Below are 23,147 nucleotides of genomic sequence, written 5' to 3' on the forward strand. Positions count from 1 at the left end.
ACAAATGAAGCCCTGGATTAGATAAAAGAGGGAAAAAAGCAGATTCTTCTGCAGAATCTTTTCACTTTATGACAGATAAAAATGCAGTTTCTCTTTGCTTGGAATACTTGTGTCCCCTCAACTGTAGTTAACTCCCTGTGATCTACAGGTTGCTTTGTTTTCATGGACATAATTCGATACTTCAATATGGATCAAATGACAATAGATTTGCAAGTGCGAGCGCTGCAGACTGAAGACTTTTCCTGCTGCGGAAATGAAGCATCTCCAACTATTGCTGTGTGCTTTGTACCACAGCCATCTGGCTTTTGATCTCCTTTTCCAAGCTGAAAAAATGTGCGGCACGCAGTCTTCTTCCTTTATTTGGAGTCAGAAAAATCATGGGGAGAGAGTGGACGGGGTAGAGAAATGTAAAGCATTATCGGGTCGAACTAATCTAGGGAAGGACAACCATGAATCCGTTTCTCAAAATCTGCCTCCAGATCTTTTTGTGGCTTTGTGTTGATCAAATTCAGGGTAAGTAAAAACACGACTGTGCTAACTAGACTAAGATTTGGACAGATGTTTTTATTTTAATATTATTACTTTGCGCGGGTTGTGCAATTTGTGTTAGAAAGCAAAAGAAATGTTCAAAGACAGTGAAGCTCAGATATTGTAACGCAAGTCACTTATATCCTGTCTTTAGATGTTGGTGGAGGCACACGTCCAGTTTTTCAAAAAGCTGCCTTGTCTCACTCTGATGCAAACCTGATGTTTGAGGTATTTTCTGGGCTTTGGCCAATTTAAATCTACACACAAATATATTAAATACCACAAATCTTCCCTTCGGGCACGACGGATACGTGATTTTCTTTCCTGTGCACAGTTTTTGCTTGGCGGAGTGGTGATCGACCAGTACAACAACGTCCTCCTGCTGGACGAGGAGATGGCATCGATGAGGAAAGGGCGGGATTTCCTGGTTCAGATCAATGACGACATTCCCAAGAGTCTGAGCTCCATGACGCTCATGTTGGACGCCCTGGAGACTCGTCAGAGGAAGCCACTCACTCAGGTTCAGTTTGATAATCTCGTCCTGAGCTCAGTGTACTCTGCCCAGCAGGCTGCGGTTCAGGAGAGCACAGAGGAGCGGGAGGCCTGGGGGGAAATGCTGCTCCGGCTGGCAAACATCACAGTCTACGAACTACGTGGAAGTTTTCTCTTCAATTATGCTTAATACACACACATACACGATCAGTACGTGTCAAACAAAGGCGTGTGCAATTACTCTTTTGTAATTGATCTTACTCTTTTGTGCACTCATAACCAAATTTGCATGTAGTCAAAGATTGATCCAAGATTCAATCATATATATATAAATTGCTATATTTATTATTGTACAGTAGAAAAATTGCTGCGAGAAGCTGCACAGCACAGGTCTACAAAAGAATCACAACATTTTGCATGAAAGCAGCCCCTGAAGTTAAAAACAAAAGAACCACGCAAGGTTTCCTAGCTCACTTTTTCCTCGGCTGCGCTTGTTTTGGCTTAGCACGCCCTGTTTTGGTTTTGGTCTGAGTCTCTTCCAGAGAGGCTAGTTTTTTCTTGAGCTTTGCATCCACAGCCGGGCCCCTCCGGTCCCTGCTGGGGCGCTGCTGACTCCTGCTCTGCCCCTTTGAACCGTTCGCCGAAGCCTCCTCGTGCAGCTTGTGGCGACCGCTGACCAGCGACTCATCATGGTCCCAGACCAGCACCGTGACCCCTGAGAGCAAACACAGCACTACGTGACTTCACCCCTCTCTCCAACCATCAGCGCATCTATGGGTGCTTCTGGGAAACTTACCCATGCCAGATCCAATCACGTCGCCCATTGGACTGAACTTATTGACCTGCAGAAAGCAAAGCTCTGTTGTGTTAATTGCTACAGCACTTTATTTGTTTACATTCTAACAAATGACACTCACAGATTTGATCCCTGAGGCGGTGGAATCGTAGAGCTGAAACACGAGCTCTGCTGTGTTGGAGTCGAAGATGTCGATGGTTCTCTGATCACCGACGGATACGCGGTCGTCTGGGTAGCGTCCAGCCACGATGAGGTCGTACGTAGGATGCCATGTGGCCTACGGAACATCAGAGCGGCATTCTGCAGTCACGAAAGACTTATCGGACACAGATTAAATGAAAACATCTACTACCGGTGGAGACTTTTAATTTTTTCTCAAACTCTGATTACATCCTCTGAAATGATATCTCTTCACACGATGGTCTGATTTGTGGTCTAGTTAAAAGATTTAAATTTGTATTAATAGCCATAAAAAACTTCTGTTTCTTGTATCAATAAACAATATTTCTGCTTGTTTGCAGGAGATATCCTGTACTCCTTTGCCATAATCATTTCATTAAAAAGTGTTGCAGTCGATCAACATGGTGTGTTGGATTTCTGTTTTCAAGTGTGAACCTGTAATAATGTCTGGTTTTCATGTCTGCAAACTCTCATGGCTTTTTGGTGAATGTTATACTATAAGGAGACTGAAAACTAACTAACTAACGCTGGCGTGTGTTGAAGTCTGGTTCAGGTAACGTGGCAGAGCATGCAAGGTTGACTTGATTTCAATGCCTTTATCTCAACTGACCAAAAAGCTTGCGTCGGACCACCAAAGACGTGATATTGTGAAGATGCTCTTTGATGCACCATTCACGCGAACGACATTTGGATTCAAAATGGCGAACGTGGCTGAAAGCCACTAGTGTTTGCAGGCATGCTCGCCTGCTTTGATTGTGTGTCCCACTAAGCGGTTATTTTTCTCATCCGACGTATTGTACTGACCTCTTATGAGACATTCCAGTCACGACCGGATATGAACACATGTAGCCCGGAAACCAACCTTGATGGGAGTGAGGTGCTGGAACTGTCTGTGTGGGTGCTGGATGATGTGTTGAGGCTTAGACCAGTCGCAGGATGAGTACACGCGGATCTGGTCATGCTGGTCTGTGGTCAGCAACTTAGAACAGTCCAAGGGGTTGAAATAGGCTGCCAAAAAAAACACAGAGTGCAAGATTTGTGAGTGGGGTTGAAGATTTCTGTGCACGTGGTGAAGTCAGCGTGATGAAAGTTGGTATTTCAGGATTTTATTTGTTTGTGTACTACGGGGCACGCCTAATGAGTGAGTGAGGTGTGATGCGTCTAAAGTCAAAAGTTTCAACCTTACGACATGGCTCCCATTTAACCTCTTGTTGCCATGGTAACATGGCTGACACTTTTCAGACAGGTTTCTGCAGCTTCTTGGTTGTTAGTAGCAACAATGCTGCTTTTTCCTACATATTTCTTTACTACTCTCCATTAAAACACCTAAGTAGGTGGGACAAAAATCACTGCACTACGCCTGGAGGAAAGGCTAGATGTCCACTTTTATGGGTGTCTGAAAATAACCTACTATATGTTAAAAAAAGAGAGAAAAAAAAAGGTCCTAACTACTGTCTTTAGGATCATCTGAGCAGTGTTGGTCTTGATTGGAAGTACAAACCCTTTCACCTTAAAAATATACCCATAAATTGGTGAAATTAGTGATTAGATCAGGATAAAGTGATGAACAAAGAAATAATCTGCATCAGATGTACAGATGAACGGCTGTTCCACAACAATTCGTACCATCATTTACAAGACTGTCTCAGAAAATTAGAATATTGTGATAAAGTTCTTTATTTTCTGTAATGCAATTAAAAAAAAAATAATTATTGCAATATATTGCAAGCCTTTTATTATTTTAATATTGCTGATTATGGTTTACAGTTTAAGATTAAGATTCCCAGAATATTCTAATTTTTTGAGATAGGATATTTGAGTTTTCTTAAGCTGTAAGCCATGATCAGCAATATTAAAATAATAAAAGGCTTACAATATTTCAGTTGATTTGTAATGAATCCAGAATGTATGACATTTTTTTTTGTAATTGCATGACAGAAAATCACAAATTAAAATTTTCTGAGACAGTCCTGTATGTCTGATCTTATCCAACAATTTATTTAAAACAACTTTAAAAAGTTCATGGGAAAAGAGTGAAACCTGAGTTGACAGCTCTCTCGTGAGGCATTTCATGCAGAAAGGATTTCTTGTCTTTCATGTTCCTCAAGTCCCAGAGCTTCACCGTGTGGTCAACCGAGGCTGTCGCCAGCAACCAGTCACATCGAGGGTTAAACTCTGCATGGGTCACCTTGGCTTTGTGCAGCTTGTCAGTGAAAATCTGAATAAATGAGCAGAAAAAAAAGAAAAAAAAACAATTTTAATCTTCTAGTCTTCAAAATTCTGTTTGTATTGAAAATACAGCTGATCCCAATAGTATTGGGACTGAAAACATTTCATTAACCTTCCGAGTGAAGCGACTGTTGCACTGACTGTTCAGGAAGTACAACCAAACATTTATACTCCTCCGCTTTCTCAGATTTCAGAGCTAACTGGAAAATTTTAATTCTGAGGAATGTTTTTAATACTTGAAGCACTTAGTTTTTCTCTGTCATCAGTGACATCATCAACAAAGCCCAGCGACTTAGCCCCATAAGCAGCCACAAACATCCATGCCATCCCAGCATCCCCAGCGGCTGACAGATGAATCATGAACAATCATGAACATGAAACCAAGACTGCACTTGACTGCCAACATCATGTCTGGTGTCATAAGACATGTCATAAGATGGCATGCATGTAAGGTAAAACCATCCCCCACGGTCTTCCACTCATCTTGTTACTAATGAGCACTGACGTGTTTCTTGTTTCCAAACGCTAACAAGTCACTGTTACTCTCAGACAAGTCTGCTTTATGCTTTCAGCAACAGCCACATCTGCAGTTCTCCAATGCATAAGAAACTCTTGGAATCAACTGCAGACTTGTTATGCCTTACATTTTCCAGGAAATAATAAAGAATCAGGCCTTGAAGGCCACAAGACTGCTTCTTAGTATATTCTACGTATTTTTAGCTCATAAAAATTGATAAATGAAGGAAATGTGTCAAAAATGGCCACAATTTCAAAAGCAGTGGACGTTGTAACTTTGAATTAAAGCTTAAAAGTCTAATTTACACCGTAGAAGTTAGCAAAGGCAAGGAAATGTTCAGTGACAAAAACATTTCAAGACAAATAGTTTAACTTGTGCACTTAAATGATCCACCTTCTGGCCACTCAAACTCAAAAGTGTGAGTTGTCCCACATTGTCTCCGGTCACGAGCATCTGTCGGCTCACGGACACGTCAACGCAGCAGTACCAAAGACTGGGAAAGAAAATAAAGAAAAAGGTCAATCGATTGATGGTTGTAATGATCCAACAGCAAATGAACAATAAAAACACTGGTACTGCATCTTTTTCCTTTTAAATGGTCAAAGATGCAGTGATGCAAATACTCCAAAGTGTAACATTAGTTACATGCAGGTGTGAATAAAGTCAACAACAAACAACATATCAAATGAGTGTAGTTTGAGTGAATGTGTAACGTCTTCTCACGAACCTCTGATGGTCAGGTTTTTGTTCTAACGAGCACAAATAAATGATCGGGAATTTGAGCAGCCGAGCTGAAATAAATGTGGTTTGTGCAACTCTCAGCTTTGGAAATGCAAACAAACAAAAAACACTTTCAAAAGTTAGCATCTTTGTCAACAGCTTCAAATCTTAAGAGGTCTGAACAAACCCATCTGCAGGGATTGCAGAGGCAGGTGAGAAGACATGTTCCGCATTTGCCATGACGTAGTCTTCTTTGCCGTGTTCTCACCAAACATTGTGGTGATCGTGGCCACAGTCCCGAGTTCTGGACAGCAGATCGGCTGTGCGGCCCTCAAAGCTGTGCAGGGTCAGCGTGCCCTCACCAGACGCCGCATAAACTCGAGAAGAGTCAGTGGGGCAAAACTTCATCCCTCCGATGAAGTCTCCTGCGCCAGTCTGTGCACAAATACAAACACAAGCCCATCAGGTGACCGTTATCAATACTTCATGTTCGTGCAAATGGTCAAAGTAATACCTGATAAGAAGACTGGCGCGAGACTGAACTGGCCTGAAACTCTAGCAGAAGAAGATGGTTCTAAGTCTTACATGTGTGTGCTGGTAAACACTGTTAGAGTTGTCCCACTGAAATCTCAGATACCTCCATACCTCCCATAGACGAGGTGAACAGCTGAGTGGGATTTAACTGGTTAAACTTCATGTCTGTAACTGAGTCTCCAGCCCCCATTTGAGCAGAGAATCAACACGGTTTCACCAAGCACATCTAAATCAGCTGAAGCTAATATAGTTAGAAGTTAATATAATCGTCTCGGGCTGCAGGTTTTTACTAATGATTTGTCGAACAGCTCATCACAAGCGTCAGATAACCAAGATGCAGGAACTCACCCCTTGAATAAAGCTTTTCTTTTCTGGATTCTCAAAGTCCCAGAGAAAAATGTCCCCCCCTTTGGAGGCTGCGGCCAGAGTGGTGGGGTGAGTGGGGTGCCACTCCAGACAGGTGATTCTGCGGTCGAAGGGACTGCTGGCACCGTGGAAATGATAGGAAGACAGAGAGCGTACAAAAGGCTCCTGCAGACACTGCAAAAGGACAGCACGCAACGGTTTACCATCTTCCACTTGAAACAGACTTCCAGTGTTTGCTATAAAGACGCCAAACAGCGATCACAGTCATGCCTAAACACGTTCCGTATCACTGTTCCACTTACACGTCTGGATAAATCCTTTCTCTCAGATAAGAATCAGAATCAGGTTTATTTACAGCTTGGTATCTATTTTTTTGCTTTATTTAAAATCTATCAAGAAATCTTGGGGAGTAGTTTTGTGATGGTAAGATGTGCCTGTGTACTGCTACTAATAAACAAACCCGTTCTGTTTGATGTCAACACTGGCAATAAAACTTCACAGCTCCGGCCTGCCTTTGTAATAAATGTCTGCTCATTGTGTTGTGTACATTTTGCATAATCATGTTCCTGTTGTTCTGTGTTTCTTTAAAATGATTTTGTACAAAAAATAAATTAATCTGCTCCTCAACGGGCCTTGAAATTAGACAAAAGCAATCCCAGAAAATCTGTGCAACATTAGATAATATCATAATTTACAAAAAACTATAGCTGAATGCAGAGTCCATATTAAGTTACACAAGAAACATGAATTATTCTTGAAGGAAAAAGGGGTTTTTAGGAGTTTATGGACCTTAATAGGCAGGGAGCTGAACAGGACATCCTGTTGACCATGTGTTTTACCTGTCTCATCTGGGAGTGGAGACTCTGGCCCAGGGTGCTCCTGTAAATATAGTGCAGGATGCTCCCATGGTTCTTCTTCTGGACGGGACACGTGGGAGGCGGCGCTGCAAACACGCACACATCCATTCAACACGCACACATCCATTCAACAGTCATGACCACAACATCAACAGCATAGAGTCCCTGCACGAAAATACTGTCCTGGTGCCCACCTGGTTTCGAGGTTTCTCCATCTATCTTCCCCTTCAGTCTTTTGGACAGAGTTAAACCAGAATCCTCTGCAGATCTTCTCTTCACTTTGCTCTTTGATGCATTTGGATCTGACTTCCCGCGCTTGCTTTTCATTTCTGCGCATGTACAACGACAGTAAAGCGGTTGATAATGTGTATGCAAGGTCAAGAGCAATACCTGCAGGTCTTCTTGTGTCGGTCACTGTCGGTGTCTTCAGTTCAACATCAGGAACTCTGTTTGCATAACACAACAGTACACGTGACTGTAATGGCTGCGAGCCCCTGTGTTTTGTAACTTGCATGTAGTTGCAGCTGGTGGCCGGTAGGTGGCAGTCTTTTTCCAAAAATAACGTAAGCAGACGACATATTTGGAGTTCCTGTCCTGTGTCTATATCAGAAATTCTGATAAAAATGTCATTATTTCACCCCCAGATCTTCCTCTCTTCGTCTCTTATTTTCAAACATAACTTTTAACCCAATGCATATTACATATGGAACAAAAAAGACATACTGTTTTAACATTAATATCTATTTATGGAATACTGGTTTAATAATAACATCATTCGTTGCTCAATTATTTAACAGGGCTGGTCGTCTCTTCTCCTATGAGTTTCTAGAAGAATATAATATCCCACCTGGAGATTATGCAAAAGTCTCTGGACCGATCTCTTCTGGTGTTTGCATGCTATTTAGAGCTCAACCAAGAGTAGAAACCCAACAGCCACCCTTGTTATCTCTGGCTGACACTTCAATTGGTAAGATCTGTTTATCCTGCAACAATAAACTGATTAGATCCCTGTTTAAATCAGATGTCGCCACAGTGCTATATGTGGTTCCATACTGGAATAAATATGTGGATCGACAGGAAAAAGGCCCGGCTCTTACCCGAGTGACACGTGCTGACCAACAAAGTTAGAGAAAGTTTTACCCTTCTAATGATCATATTGTTAAAAGATTCAAAAGAGACATTGATGTGAAATGCACTTTCTGTCCTGTGAATGATTAAACAGTTACTCATTTGTCCTGTTGTCCAATACTTTTGGATTGATATTTGTAATTTTTGGACTACTGTAATGCCCTCTATACTGGCGTCAACCAGTTAGTCCAAAACGCGGCTGCTCGTCTTTTAACAGGAACCCACAAGTATGACCACATCACCCCCGTTCTGGCCTCCCTTCACTGGCTCCCTGTCTCTTTTAGAATTAATTTTAAAATACTATTGTTTGTTTTTAAGTCACTAAATGGGTTGGCACCAAAATATATCTCAGACCTCACACACGTGTACACTCCCTCTAGGTCTTTGAGGTCTTCTACTCAGTCGCGTCTTGTCGTTCCCAAAACTAGGCAAAAAACCAGGGGCGACCGTGCTTTTTCAGCAATCGCCCCTAAACTCTGGAACGACCTACCTCCCCACATCGAAATGGCCCCCACATTAGAAATTTTTAAATCTCGTCTTAAAACGTATTTTTATTCTTTGGCTTTTAATCCAGCATGAGAGTTGTGTGGTCTCTGTCCTGTCTTTTATGTTCATGAATCACTGGTTGTTGTCTGTTTGGTATGTTTTTATTTCGTGCTTTTATGTGCTCTTATCTATTTTACTCTGTTTTTAGTTTTTACTATTTTAATTATGTCTTGTTTTACTCATTATGCAGCACTTTGGTAACCTTGTTGTTTTTAAAATGTGCTATATAAATAAAGTGGATTGGATTGGATTGGAATTTTATTGCTAGAAACATTATAAAGGAATTCCAGTTGTTTTGGAGGGATGTGCTCTTTGGCCTCTCTGACTCCAACAGAAATAAGACAAAGCCTAATGAAATATTCGTTACTAATCTCATCATTCTTTAGGCCAAATTCCACAATCACAAATGGAAGTTCACATTGGGGTCAAGTAGTACATCAACATTGATAAAGTTTTTCTCTTAATCAAGAGGCAATAAAAACTGTGAACATTTGTGATCTTTTTGGCATTTTCTATAAACCCCTAATCCCCCTGGCAAGGATTATGTGATGTTATGACTATTCTGTTTGTTGTTGAAGACCTTCAATTTTGCAAACTTTGCACATTAGAATACTTGATACTGAAGATCTACATTTCTGTAAACTGTGCATATGATAAATAAGGTTTTGTTCCTATTTGTAGCCCTCAGCTTCATCATGAACCTCATCCTAGACCCATGTCCAAGAGCAGGTCTACAACATGACGTCATGTTAACGTTCAAACCTATGGTTCAGATTACAAGCTTTGTAAGTTGAAGGACTTTTATTTAGGAAAAATGAACCAATGGAAACATTATATATTTTTTAATACAGAGAGAAGTTTAAAGCAAGGTGTATTCATTTAGCAATTTTGCCTTAAATTTTGTAATATATTTCAAGAAGTAGCACAACTAAATGATGGGCATTAGTTTTGTTTTCTTTTGTTTGCCTTGATTTGTTTGATTTTGACTATAAATCCTGTAAATATATCACTGTATAGAACCGTTATTAAAGTAGGTATGGGTGTTTTATAAGTAAGCTTATTGAAAGTCGTCTTATTACATGTAAGAATGTATATAAGATTCAGGGGTAGGGCTCGATAAGTGGCTACTAATTCGTTTCAAGCGTGTTGGTGGATCCGTGAGGTCTGCCCAAGTGCTGTACATATATATATATATATATATATATATATACTTTTTTTTACTCTCTTTTTTGCATGTTCGAAATAAAATCTTCAAATCAAAAAATCTAAATCAAAAGAAAAGTCTTACTTGTGCCCATGCAAAAACAGAATGTTGTGATATATTTATGTAGATGAAAACAATTGTTTAAAATCTTATTTAATAAGAGTATGATGTTGGACAGCTGTTGTTTATAACAGTTTTCACAATTGAACATTGTGATTGTAACACAGTAGCAAACAAATGATTGATTATTCAATTATTTTCTATGGATCACAATTGATAGATTGTATATTACAGTATATGGAGCCAACACGCTTGAATACTTTCCAGAATCAGCACTTTATCATGTTATTGTGGAAATTCAAAACTTCTCTTTGTTGCTGTTTGGTTTCGTTTGCTTGGTTACCTGCGTTGCCTTGTTAGTTTTATAAACACACCCTAGGCATATTTAACATATTTTCATGTTGACATAGAAACCCCGGAAGTAGAGGCGGAAACACGTGACCGCCGTCGCGAGGTTTCATTGGCTCCTGCCGGCTTTTGAAAAGCGCTCTGATTCGAGGGAAGATTCAAAATCGGAGCAACAGAAACCGGTCTCTCGTCGCAATGAACAGGCAAGCGTGAGTAGCTTTTTGTTAGTTATTATACTAATGTTCCGACAGCGTAACTTAAATTGTATGTTTTTGACCCCAAATAGTGAGTGTAAAGTGTATGGAGATACGAAGAGTTTCACTGACGCGGTTTTATCGTTGGTAGTGGGTTGTAGCCGTTGGCTTTGTTGACTACTGTGGTCGTAAATGCCGCTAACAACGGGTTAAAATGTGGTATTTTCTTTCTCTTTTTTAGCAAATTCAAAACCCCTCGCAGGGGTCCTGCAAAAAAGGCTCTCAATAACCAGAAGGACCCGGTTGGGGTGAGTATCTCTCGACCCCGGAGGTGCAGCACGACCTGACTACCAGAGCCTGATTTATGGTTCCGCGTTAAATCGACGGCGTAGCCTACGGCGTAGGCTGTGCGTTGGTGTGGCGCGGAACCATAAATCACCCTTCAGTGTTTACTGTGTGCTGTTGTGTGATTTCCTCCGCGGAGAAGTCTGTGCTGCAGGTTTGATTTCTGTGCCCGACTCCCAGGTGTACTGCCGAGTCCGGCCCCTGGGTGCGGAGGAGGAGGAGTGCTGCATCGAGGTGATCAGCAGCAGCACCATCCAGCTGCACACTCCCGAGGGCTTCAAAGTAAACCGCAATGGAGAATTCAAGGAGGTAACATCTTGTTCAGATCAGTTCAGACCTGCACTCATCCATTTGTACATTATACACGAGTTAATGGAGGTGTTTAGGGTCGCATACGGATCTTAAACCAATCAAAGCAGATAACTTGTCACAGCAACCTATTTTTCCTACCATTATTTCAGGTCTTCTTAATTGGTTATTTATTATGCACTTCTGTAGTTAGAACTAGTCCTATTCAGTTGGATGCTTAATCAGTGTATTTACATTCTGTTGTAAAGGTGTATATTGATAATCAACCTGAATCCACAATTATGAAGTTTTTTTTAATTTTTTGTCAAAAAAAAAACAACAAATTCCAGTTTTATGCTCTTAATATATTTTTCTAACATGTTTTTTTTTTTATTATTAAATCTGTCTTTTCAGACACAGTACACCTTCAAAAAAGTCTTTGGCGTCTCCGTATCTCAGATGGAGCTCTTTGAGCATGTGGCCAAACCTCTGGTTGACGACCTCATTCATGGAAAGAATGGTACGCATACATTTTGGTTTTAGTACATTTATAAGGAAAATTTGGCTTTGCTCTGAGCATTATCGGCTGACTCGCTGTTTTTGTTGCAGGTCTACTCTTTACATATGGTGTTACAGGAAGTGGAAAGACATTCACAATGACTGGCACGCCAGGTCAGGGTGGACTCCTGCCTCGCTCCCTTGATATGATTTTCAACAGTATCGGCCCCTACCAAGCCAAAAGATATGTAAGAGCAGACCATGCACAAAATGGAGCCACGTGATCTATATTTGTCTCAACATCTATATCTAATGAAATCTACTCTGATCACTCAGGTTTTTAAAACGGATGATAAAAATGGTATGGACATTCAATGTGAAGTTGATGCTTTGTTGGAGCGCCAAAGGCGAGATAACAACTTGATTATTCCTAAAACGCCCTCCTCCAGGTAAAAGACCAGATAAACTGGTACATGCATGTTTTAATTGTTGGTTTCCTCTTTGAATATTCTTCTTTTTTTTTTTTTTTTAAGACAAAAGACGGATCCTGACATTGCTGACATGATTAAGTCAGAGGAGGCTACTAAAGGAGACGGTGTGGACGAGGATGGCAGTTACAGTGTCTTTGTGTCCTACATCGAGATCTACAACAACTACATCTACGATCTCCTCGAGGAAACTCAGGAAGATGCAATCAAACCCAAGTAAGTTTGAGAAATGTAAACTGACAGTATGATTCTGATTTATGTGTGATTTAAATGCAATGATATGTTTTATGTGCTTGATCAGAAATATAATTTAAGTGTAGCAGTGTTTTCATTTGTTTCTGCGAGGGTAGCGAGAAGACAAATGATGTCTTTTCTTTTTACTAGGTGGAATGGTGGAGGCACACCTGTGCGCCAGAACACTGAGTTCATGTATGTGACCAGTGAAAACTCAGACATTAGAGTAGATGCTTTTTAACTGACTTGCACACAAATGTTTACTTCAGAGGAAAAAAGTGACCCTTGGCTTATTAACGCTTGAGAAATTTTTAAAGTTGCATGTTTTAAAATCAGTCGTATAAAAGGAGCTTCCATGACGTAGAGCTGAGTGTTGTTTTTTTGTTTTAACTCTTTCGCTGACATGCACGGCATTAAATTGTCAGTTTTAATATGGTATGTTCAAACAATTCATGAAAATGTACATTTGAGCCTTCAATCAAAGCAAAAAGTACTTAAAAAAAAAAAAAAACATTTTAAAGTTTACTACTTAAACATTCTAACTGCTATGCTATCAGTGCAACTCGGTACAAGGAAACACTGCAGATCAATCCCTAGTCTTGTGTAAAAGCATGGCTGTCAGAGCTGCCGTCTGGGGCTAGCCCAGGTCATGTCTCCAATGCTGAACCCTTCTTCAGTCTGTCACTTATCTGCTTCTTGTCGTCTTTGTCATGGCACTAGTATGTCCTCAAACCTGCGTGCTGCTTTATCACTGCGAGAGTACTTTCTGTGGCTGAAAAGAAGCAATATCCACCCAATACTCCACCCTGTCTGCATTCAAAGCATGGTGCTCTACATCTATTGCAAAAGGAGGGGGAAGGAAAAAGAAAGTTCCTCTTCGATGAATAACGTGGTTCTCTTATTGTCGTAGACCGCCTCAGTCTAAGATCCTCAGGGAGGATCAGAATCACAACATGTATGTGGCCGGTTGCATGGAGGTTGAAGTGAAGTCTGCCGAGGAAGCGTTTCAGGTCTTCTGGAGAGGTGAGTCCTCTGATATGCTGTGGGGTACAAGCGTGCTCCAAAACAGAATCACTGCAGTGATGATTTTAGATGTGACTGACCTGGAATTGCTGGCCTCCGGGTCCGCTCTGTCCAGGGAATGACGTCGACATAATCTTCTCTCTGAGCAGACAGTTGCAAGACTTGAAGGACAAATGAAGTTTTCAGCCAAAGAAGCAGAAGAGATTTAAGCTGTGCATGAACATGCTGTGTGCAATTTATTCATTGTAATTTATTTTGTTCGTTTTATTTTTTCAGGTCAAAAGAAAAGGAAGGTTGCAAACACACGGCTGAACAGAGAGTCCAGTCGTTCACACAGTGTGTTCATTATCAAACTGGCTCAGGCTCCTCTTGATGCAGACGGTGACAACGTTCTCCAGGTCAGCCAAACCCGAACGTCTGCTTCTGGGATCCTGTCCAGCCCACATTAGTGATACCATCTGTGATAAATTGTAACTGACAATTTAATTATCTGTGCTCTCTCGTTTTTTTAATTGTCAGGATAAGAACCAAGTGAGTGTCGGTCAGCTGTGCCTGGTGGACTTGGCAGGAAGCGAGCGCACCGGCAGGACCGGTGCTGAAGGCACTCGCATTCGTGAAGCTGGTCTGTAAAAAATAATAATAATAATAATGATCCACCTGATGATGACACTTTTAGCCAGGATTCACCTGAGCTCTAACATTTTACCTCGTAGGTAACATTAACCAATCTCTGCTGAATCTGCGGACGTGCATCGAGATACTTCGAGAGAACCAAATGTGTGGCACAAACAGGGTACGTGTTTCTCCAAAAGGTTCAATTTAAAATAATTCATATGAACCGTGCAGGTAACACATGTACTCTGTGTACAGATGGTTCCCTACAGAGACTCCAAAGTAACACACTTGTTTAAAAACTACTTTGATGGAGAAGGAAAAGTAAGAATGGTGGTTTGTGTGAATCCCAAAGCTGATGACTACGAGGAAACCTTGGTAAGTTAAAACTGTATAGTCTGAACCCAGAATATGTAATGTTTTGTCTTGTCGACGTATCCCCCTCCCCCTCGGGGCTGTGGTTTTACAATAAACTTGGAATTTGCCTTTCATCCGACATGTGAGACGTGCTCTGTTTGTGCAGCTGGTGATGCGGTTTGCGGAGATGACGCAGGAGGTGGAAGTGGCGCGTCCAGTGGACCGGCCCATCTGCGGCTTTACCCCAGGGCGTCGCCACAGAAACCAGGCATTTAAAGAGGAATTGTCTCGCAAGCTGGAAGAGTGTGGAGGCCCAACAGACAGAGGTTATCACGCTGCACACGAGCCAGGTCTGCTGAAAGGCATTGTGGAATAAAGGAACCACTAAATCACTTTGAATTGGGGGGAAAAGGAAATTTAATGACTTAAACGAAAGGAACCAGTGCATTTAAGTCTGTCCAGCGATTCAATCTAAGACTCATCTGTGAATCGGGGACTGTTTCCCTCGTCCTTTCATCAATCTTGCTTCATTATGCAGTCATTTACAGCCCTTTTAAATCACTTGTATGAAGAAAGAGAAATCTAAGCTGTTGGAAAAGCAGCATTCCATTTTCAAAGTGCTTAATGAAACATGACCGACCAAAGCTGTGTCTTTGCAGATGTGTCCTCTGCTAGGGGCTGCCTCAGTCTCCCGCCTCTACCCTCCTCTGAGGTGACTGACGCACATGATGACATCACACTTCCCCGCCTGATCGAAGCGCTGCAGGACAGACAGAGGATCAGACGGATGTTGATGCAAGACTACAGCGAATCAGGTACCTGTCCATGCTTCGCCTCCAGCTTGTGGTCACGTGACTGGAAGTGTTTCTTACCATGGCTTATGTTTCCTGTTCTTGTTGTTTTTAGCCACCAAGTTGAAGTCTGTGCTTCAGAAAGTGGACTCAAACCTTGTTTCCAATGAAAACTTCATTCATGAGCAAAACGGCAAACTTGCAGAGAAGGACAGAGTAATCCAGGACAACAAAGTGGAGATTGAACGTCTGGAGAAAAGGGCCAGGATGCAAGAACACAAGGTTGGGGGCCAGAAGGAAATCTGGATTTCTTATCTGTTCCCATTTCTAGAAGTGTTACATTTTCAAACCGTTTCATGTGGTTCTGTTCCAGATCGACATCCTCCAGAAAACGACTAAGATCTATGAAGATGACAAGCGTTCACTGCAGCAGGAGTTGGAAACCAGAGAGCAGCGGTTGCAAAGGGAGCTGTCTGAGAAGAGGCGAATGGAGAACCGCATGCACGGGGTGGTCTCGGACACCCAGCACAAGTGGGAGAAAGAATGCGTGAGTTTGTTTTTTATTTTCTGTTAATCACACCAAAGGTGTTTCTTGTAGCTGTTTGGTATTTAAATGACTTGACTTGACTGATTCAGTGGCTGATTCTGGTACTTGAGTGGTCATGCTCTTCTTATGCAGGAAAGACGTGTAAATGCAGTACAACTTGAGATGCAAAACAAGCTCTGGGTGAAAGATGAAAAGTTTAAGCAACTCAAGGCCATTGTGGCAGAAGGCAAGACTCCTGGTCGTCCGGACCCTCCACCTCGTCAGACGCAGCCGCAGCCGAAGCGGCCTTCCAGAGAGGAACGCCAGAGAGATGAGCCTCAGCATCAGCATCAACCTCAGCCAGCAAAGAGATCAGCATCACCATCACCCATTTCTGTATGTTCTCATAATTTTTATTTCTCAGTTTAATTGGTTACAGTAATCCCTCGGTTCACCTTTCACAGTCTCGCTGCTTCACGAATTTGCATCGTGTTCTGCATTCTGATTGGCTAAACAGTCTCCTCGCTTCTTCACTTCCTGTGTCAATAACATTGGTCGCTTAGCAACAATTCTGAGAATGGCCAATGAGCTTCAGCGAGCAGCTCAAGAACGGGACCCTTTGATGAATCGTTCATTACAGTTTTCAAATATAATCGATGGAGGCATGTCTGTTTATAAGAATCTTTTTCCCCAGAAGAAAAAAGAGCAACAACTACTACCCATAACTATAATTATGTTCTTCTCTCGAAAAAACACCTGCACCGCAGGCTTTAGAAGGAAAAAGACGCTACAGAGCGAGTCTGGATGCAGCGGCAGTCAGAAGTGCAGTGAAATACTGTACGCGCCAGTCACAATTTGTCCTACTGTACTTATTGTATTTTTTGTCATTTTTCATCTTCTTCCGTTCAAATCCAATAACTCTGGTCGCGGCGGGGCTGATCTCCGCGATTTGAAGCTTTGTATAATTTTCACTTATCACGGGTTCTTTTTTGTAACCTGACTCCCGCGAAAAACAAGGGATTACTGTATTTAATGTACTCTTCTTATTTTGCCTTGGCAAAAACTGCAAGGGGGACAGAGTGGTGTTGGGCTCAGTTTATCTGTGGCTGCTGCCATTGGCTGTGTTAAAAGCAGCTGCAGGAGACGCCAGCCTTGCTTCATCAGGACATGGCCGATGAAAATCCTGAGTTTATAGTGCTCAAGCAATTAAACGAAGTGTATATAATCAATGTAAATTCTATTATGATTGGTTATATGCATCTCTTTATTTTTCTTTTCCCGCCTCTAATTCTGTACTTCCACTTTGCTCCCCAGGCCCCTTTTGATTTTCCTCCTGTCAGCCCAGGGATGAGGTATCAGTCAGCCAGAGCTGCTAGAGTTGAGGAAGTTGAGATGATCCCAAGGCCCTTCTGCCCCACCCCGAGCAGCAGTAGTTACTTGTCATTGGCTGACTCCCCCCCTCCGAGGGAGCAGCGAGCAGCTCCGGCCGTCAGCCAGCAGTCCCAGTCCGCTAGTACACCCAAAAGAATCCAGTCTCCCGAAAACCTCTCAACCGGCAGGGCAAGGAGGAAAGGAGAAAGCAGTGGTAGAGAGGATGGAGACTTCTCCCCGTCCGCATTTGTCCTAGACCTAAATCACAGATGCTACAGGGTCAGTGTGTTATCTATAGGTGGCAGCAGCATAAGGTTGTAGAGTAAGAACAGACTTTTTTTTTTTATCAGGTTTCTTTAAGTAAAAAAATTCTGAGCTGTTGAACAGATTTGAAGGATTTCTGTCATTTCTTTTTCTTTCCTCCTTGCCTTCTTTAAATGATGTATGTTTATGTGACTAGACCACGACACCCGTGCGGCCACTGCACCGCCGCTCCCATTCCGCCGGTGGCGGGAAGTGGGTGGATCACAAGCCGCCCTCCAACCTGGACCTGGGGACAGTCTTGCAGCCAGTCATCCCCAACGCCATCCAGGTGTCCCATCCCAGCGAGAAGGCCTTGTCCAAGTGCGACAGATATGTGTTAACGCACCAGGAGGTCGCGTCTGATGGAGAGATACAGACCAAACTTATAAAGGTAACGTGTCACTGGGAGAAATGTAGGATGATCCTAATATGAAAAAAAAAAGAAAGTACAAAGCTCTTTACATGAACACCCAGTAACCTGACCAGTCAAGCTAACCACCCCATCCTTATCATTTAAGGTGTAATGGATTTATAGAGCACATTTAAAAACAAAAGTGGACCACAGTGAGTCGGCTAACTATTTACAACAAGACGACAAGTAAGCAAGAAAAGCACAAGGGGTTTGTTTGGGTGTATCGGACTTGTTAAAGCCAAATATGTGGAGTCTTTTATAAGCAGGAGTTTGAAGATGACTAAAATGTGTTTGGTGCAGAATAATTTGAGCATGTTTCAAGTCGGTGCCATAAATTAGATTTTCACCTCGGAACTGAAGCGTAACAAAAATCCAATAGATCCGAGCCTTCATGCATAACAAATCTAAAGAGCCGACTCCATCAGACTGGAGGGTTGTAAAGGTTTCATCCAACATTTGCTGCACGTAGCTCCTGGGTACCACTTTGTTTGAAAGGGATGAGGGCTCAAAAAAATGGAGAGGATTTTCTTTTAAACATGAGAAGTTTTGATGTGGTTCTGTATGACTAAATTAATTTTTATTTTATTTTGGATGGGTATTTTTAAGTGTCTTAACTTTACCAACAGTTTTGACTCTGCTGCTCATTAACGTGAGCTTTTGCATGTTGTCTGTTCCTCTCCATTCAGGGAGAGGTGATGAAAACCAGAGGAGGGGGGCAAGCCGTCCAGTTCACCGACATCGAAACACTGAGACAGGAGCTCACCACAGCCGTGGGGTACGGGCGCTCCGTCGTTATATACGGTGTAAACAATGTAGTCCTCCCATTCTTCAACTACAATAACTGGCCTCTTTAAGATTTTACAGATGTGGTGTGAGCTTTGATGTGACCATGATAGTAAATTGGACTTTTATTAGTTATGAGGTCTAAAACCCAGCATTTAACATGCCTGTAAAGGTTGAATGAATTTTCCTCTCTTCCTCTGAAGCCGCAAGAGAAAATCTTCAGAAGGTGCCCCGAGAAATGGAGGTGAAACGGACGGCGCCTGGACTGACGTGGAGACGAGGGTACGATGATGAACTTGAACGTTCTCCTATAAATTCATCAGTGTCTTGGGGTTAAGAAGTCAGCTCATTCAGATTACGTTTGACCGTTTATGTGGTCGAGACGACATCCTCCTGTATGTCACTCATGACCTGGGTCCATATTGTCTTTCTTCCCAGTGTTCAGTGGCTCTGGAGAATAGGGCTGGATCAAACATGGGCCCTGGATATGAGCATCATGGAATCACCAAGTACGTCCACATCTATCTTGTTTACATCTGCAGAGCTTAACTTTAATTATTTTATTCTTTACTTTAATTCACCCGTTGTTCTTTGTTTACAGACGCCGAAAACCCTGAAAGCTTCTGGTTGCTGCAGTGGGGCTGACTCCCTTTATCTATCCTCACCTGGCTGTTGTGCAATAGTTTCAATTGTCCTTTTTTTTTATATAAATATATTTAGCTCTAGTCAAACTATTTAAGTGTTTCTCCATACTTTTTATATACTGTATATGCAAAACTTGTGTAAGTTTCCAAAGCTTTTTAAAAAAAAAAATGTTGATTCTGAATAAGTGTTACTGCGTCAAGTGTGAAGACAGCTGGAAAGGAAATGCACAAGTAGTTGTGAAGCTGCCACAAGTTTGAAACTTCTCTGCCATTTCTGTCTGCAGGTATCGTTTGAAATGAGTGAGCTTTATTCATGGAAAACTGGAATAAAATTCCTTTTCTGACATCACTTTGCGTTTGTTGCCTGATTCCAGTGACCTCTAAATGTGGACGATGAGCCATCAGTTTAAGAGTGCAGCAGGTCAGGTGTCAAACATAACGCCTGTGAACACTAGATGGCAGCACAGACAGCAGGATGTTGGATCATCACACAAACCGCGTCCAGCTCTCGATGCTGCACTGAGCTGTAGAGCATGAAAGCAGCTTCATTCATCCAGTTTTAACCGAAGCACAAAATGTCATCGTTGTGATTTAAGTTCTAGTTTTTTTTTTTCCTTCTCCTGTTTGTCATAACAGGATAAAATGTTGACGATACCCGCTCCTTCAAAGTCATGCTTAAAAAGAACCTTTTTACATATATTTTTTTTTTATTATATTGAGCTACCTGAAGTCTAAATTGTATTAATGTAAATTACATTCAGTTCCCATCCTCATGCTTGATTAGATATAATTCACTGTTTAACAAGACTGTATATAATTCCCTATTAAATGGACTGGTTTGACGGCCCTGGGCCCTCAACGGCTGGACTCCTGGGCACACTTACCCCACGAGTCCAGCCTTATTCCGAATGTGGAAGATAAACAGCCTCCGAGCGATTTAAGGCTCCAAATTTCCTCTATACGAGTAAAATGCCATTCTTTACTTTTTTTTTTTTTGCATTAGAGATGATAAACTCAAACCTTTGTGGTATAAAGACAGAAATATAGACTTGTAGGGCCAGAAAGACTCCTACTTGCTAAGCTGCCAGCGTCCACTCTCCCCATCTCTTATCAGCTGAGCATCACCAGTGTAATGACCAGCCGAAGCTAGTGCTACAGCCATCCAGGCTTTGAGTAGACAGTTGAAATCTCATCTACTACCAGTCTGGCTGGGTTTCAATTGGAAAGCACTGGAGAGTGACTAACATGGAGCCTCTTGGAGAGGGTCAAGAGCCCAGAGCAGCCAGTGGCCATTAAATTCACTCCTATGAGATATTGAGTGCTTTGCTTTTTGACCAGGCTCCGTTTGATGTGCTGCACGACGTTATTATCCCCAGCTCCTCTCTGCAGGCCCTTCACAACCAAGTGGCGGGAGCTTCATAAAGATGTTATTATGAAACTCCTGTCGAGCCCCCTGATCAACGGTTTCAAAGAGACACTTGAGGGAAATAAACAAGAGACAGTGGTCAGGGACGCACATAAACCAAATCTTAATGACACCCCCACTCATCAGGACATACGGTGAGAAATGCGTCATTCTTGCATTTCAGGCCTTGAAGCTCGGTGTGATTATGAGTTATGCTGCTTATCAATGTTATTATACTTACTGGAAGGAGTTCTGCTTGAATACACAGTCAATTAGACTTGTCTCGGATTTTTAAAAAGCAGGGCTAATTGCAATGTTTTATTGACTCTTTGCTTGAATGACTCTGATAAAGAGGTCTGCCGTTGGCACAGTCGGGACGAAGTAATTCACACCGATCCATAACGTAGACAGGGCCCATTAAAAATTCAGCCATTCAAAAATAGTGTCCACTTTTGCCTTTTATATAACATCAAGTCCCACTTAATTAAAACGACACCGTAAATTAGTAAAGTGCTTGCAGATGAAGTAAACAATTTTCATTATCCTGTAACGGCAGACGTTTACAGACTACAATACATTAAGTGAGCAGTTGCTTCTTGTAAACAGCTTGTTAAATATGGAGAAAAATGAGCAGGTGTGAGCAGCTCTGACGAGGACCACACGGGCTCGTGCTCATGCTCCATAACAGTAAACACCTAGAGACTGATCCATGGCGCCTCCACCTCGTAACATGCAGGACTTAAAGGATCTGCTGATAAAACCTTGGTGCAGATGCCGCAGACCGCTCGCTGCGTTTAAGACTCCGTGAGCCAAAGCTGTTGTGTTGACACTCGGAGCATAAAGCAATAGTATATCAGATAATATGGCTTAATGTTTTGGCTCATCCTTGCATGTATAACATGCTACTTGACTCACCTGTTGGTCACCTGTTGGCACACAGCTACATGTTCCATGCACATTATGATTTATGTTTGTCTGCTTCTGCCAAGTTGGGTCAAACTTCCCGTCCTTTTGTCTGTTTTTGGAATCATGGAATCATGGAAAACATCTGCTTCTGTCACCTATAAATACATTTGACTGACATTCGGTTTTATTGATCACAACAGCTTTATGATGGATATTTACTGTTTCGTGTTGGTCAGTTTGGCTTTGCCGCCGGGGCACATGACCTTTTTCCTTCTTGTGCGATTAACACGCTGTTCTGAATCAGGCAGTGAAAAGTGGGCACGAGTTTAAATAGGTGTGATGAAAGTGTAACCTAATCCAGTGGCACACTATACTTGGCTGCGCGAGGCATCCGAGGTATGGCGGTTTCCATTCGCCTCCAAAGCCGTGTCGCATCAGCTGAATGGTTGCAGATTTGAAGGGCAAGTTGAAGCAAGTGACTCAATCACAGCCGCAGCTGTCCTTTAAACCACAACCTATTACACGCTTTTCTGCTCTCTTTTAGCAGGAAGCATAACAATCCCTGACAATTAAAGTCGGCTGGTGGGAAACATGAGTAAATACTGCATGAGAGCAGGGCTTTGCAAACAAAGATCTAATCCAGGTCCCTACAACGCGTCCTCATGTGTCACGGCGGTGGGAGGGTGCCGCAGATGCAGATGAGTTTTGACAGGCAGTCAATTGTCTTCCATCCCATCTCCCAGCCACTCAGGGCTCCTCTGCCTCTTTTAATTCATCCTTGTTTTTTCAGGTTCTTCCTCCCTCCTTCCTCACCTCATTCTCTGTCTGGACGCTTGGTAGCATGTTCACTGTTTTTTTTCCTTCTCTCCTGGTTCAGCTGTGACAAGCACACGTGCCAAAGAGCCTCGAACTTGGAGACTCTTATAGGTTATGTTTGTTTTCTCAGCTGTTTGGATAAGACTTGCTCTAACCCTCAAGTGCATGTGGTTGGTGGTTCAAAGGGAATTCTTATCATCCCACCTGCTGCCCTCTCCAGTTCTTTTCTCGCCCTCCGTGTCATTCAGACTTTCATTCAGTTTTTTGGTGGGTTTTCTTAGTTCTTGCACTTAATTGCAGCGCCAGAGATGAGTAAAACCCCTGATGCTGTCTGTTTTATGTCTTCAAGTTATCATCAAGAGTTGTTCAGAGCTTTCTGTGTGTCTTTGTGCTTGTTTTTGTGGCTACAAATCAATGCAGAAAGAGCTGACCTTTGACAAACTCAATTCCAAACACGACTGATTGAAAATATCGGAAGCCATTGTTGTGTAGCCTTGCGTTGCCAAATTGGGCTGAGGAGTTTTTCCCCTTCCCCATCTTTGTTCTTGGCAGCTGACTAAGTGCTTGCAGCTGTCACTTGAGTGTATTCTCCTTGCCCAGTATATGTGGCTTGGCTGCATTTTTAGCTGGCTGTGCCCTCACTGTG

At 42.2% G+C, this 23,147-nt stretch overlaps 3 protein-coding genes and 1 non-coding gene across 10 annotated transcripts; 3 read left to right on the plus strand and 1 right to left on the minus strand.

Moving 5' to 3' along the window:
* The first annotated feature begins 383 nt into the window (after positions 1–383).
* Positions 384–1,263, plus strand: LOC133444183 (protein FAM180A). The gene is made up of 3 exons (XM_061721752.1): positions 384–513; positions 683–756; positions 863–1,263. Exons 1-3 carry the CDS (start codon positions 450–452, stop codon positions 1,208–1,210), a joined length of 486 nt encoding a protein of 161 aa, XP_061577736.1. The 5' UTR covers positions 384–449; the 3' UTR covers positions 1,211–1,263.
* A 16-nt stretch (positions 1,264–1,279) lies between these two features.
* On the minus strand, positions 1,280–7,703 carry ddb2 (damage-specific DNA binding protein 2). The gene is made up of 10 exons (XM_061721753.1): positions 7,414–7,703; positions 7,202–7,305; positions 6,345–6,536; positions 5,731–5,897; positions 5,136–5,235; positions 4,037–4,214; positions 2,859–3,004; positions 1,938–2,093; positions 1,817–1,862; positions 1,280–1,735 (listed from the first exon to the last, which is right to left on the minus strand). Exons 1-10 carry the CDS (start codon positions 7,544–7,546, stop codon positions 1,491–1,493), a joined length of 1,467 nt encoding a protein of 488 aa, XP_061577737.1. The 5' UTR covers positions 7,547–7,703; the 3' UTR covers positions 1,280–1,490.
* Positions 7,704–10,650: 2,947 nt separating this feature from the next.
* kif23 (kinesin family member 23) lies at positions 10,651–19,723 on the plus strand. Of its 7 annotated transcripts, none has more exons than XM_061721755.1 (24): positions 10,651–10,714; positions 10,941–11,007; positions 11,225–11,353; positions 11,747–11,852; positions 11,942–12,078; positions 12,167–12,279; positions 12,364–12,534; positions 12,703–12,747; positions 13,463–13,575; positions 13,852–13,973; positions 14,095–14,197; positions 14,289–14,368; positions 14,446–14,565; positions 14,711–14,894; positions 15,204–15,359; positions 15,451–15,617; positions 15,709–15,882; positions 16,015–16,257; positions 17,176–17,511; positions 17,693–17,926; positions 18,634–18,722; positions 18,934–19,012; positions 19,169–19,239; positions 19,332–19,723. In XM_061721755.1, the coding sequence occupies exons 1-24, from the start codon at positions 10,701–10,703 to the stop codon at positions 19,345–19,347; spliced, it is 3,069 nt and encodes a 1,022-aa protein (XP_061577739.1). In that variant the 5' UTR covers positions 10,651–10,700; the 3' UTR covers positions 19,348–19,723. The 7 variants fall into 7 exon arrangements, with proteins under 7 accessions (XP_061577739.1, XP_061577740.1, XP_061577743.1 ...); XM_061721756.1 differs by having other exon boundaries at positions 14,711–14,870; XM_061721759.1 differs by lacking the exon at positions 17,176–17,511.
* Positions 13,627–13,724, plus strand: LOC133444951 (Z30 small nucleolar RNA). Its single transcript, XR_009782769.1, has one exon. It is a non-coding gene; the product is annotated as a Z30 small nucleolar RNA (small nucleolar RNA).
* Positions 19,724–23,147: the final 3,424 nt, after the last annotated feature.

This window comes from Cololabis saira, chromosome 5, assembly GCF_033807715.1.
Source record: "Cololabis saira isolate AMF1-May2022 chromosome 5, fColSai1.1, whole genome shotgun sequence".
Classification (NCBI taxonomy): domain Eukaryota; kingdom Metazoa; phylum Chordata; class Actinopteri; order Beloniformes; family Belonidae; genus Cololabis; species Cololabis saira.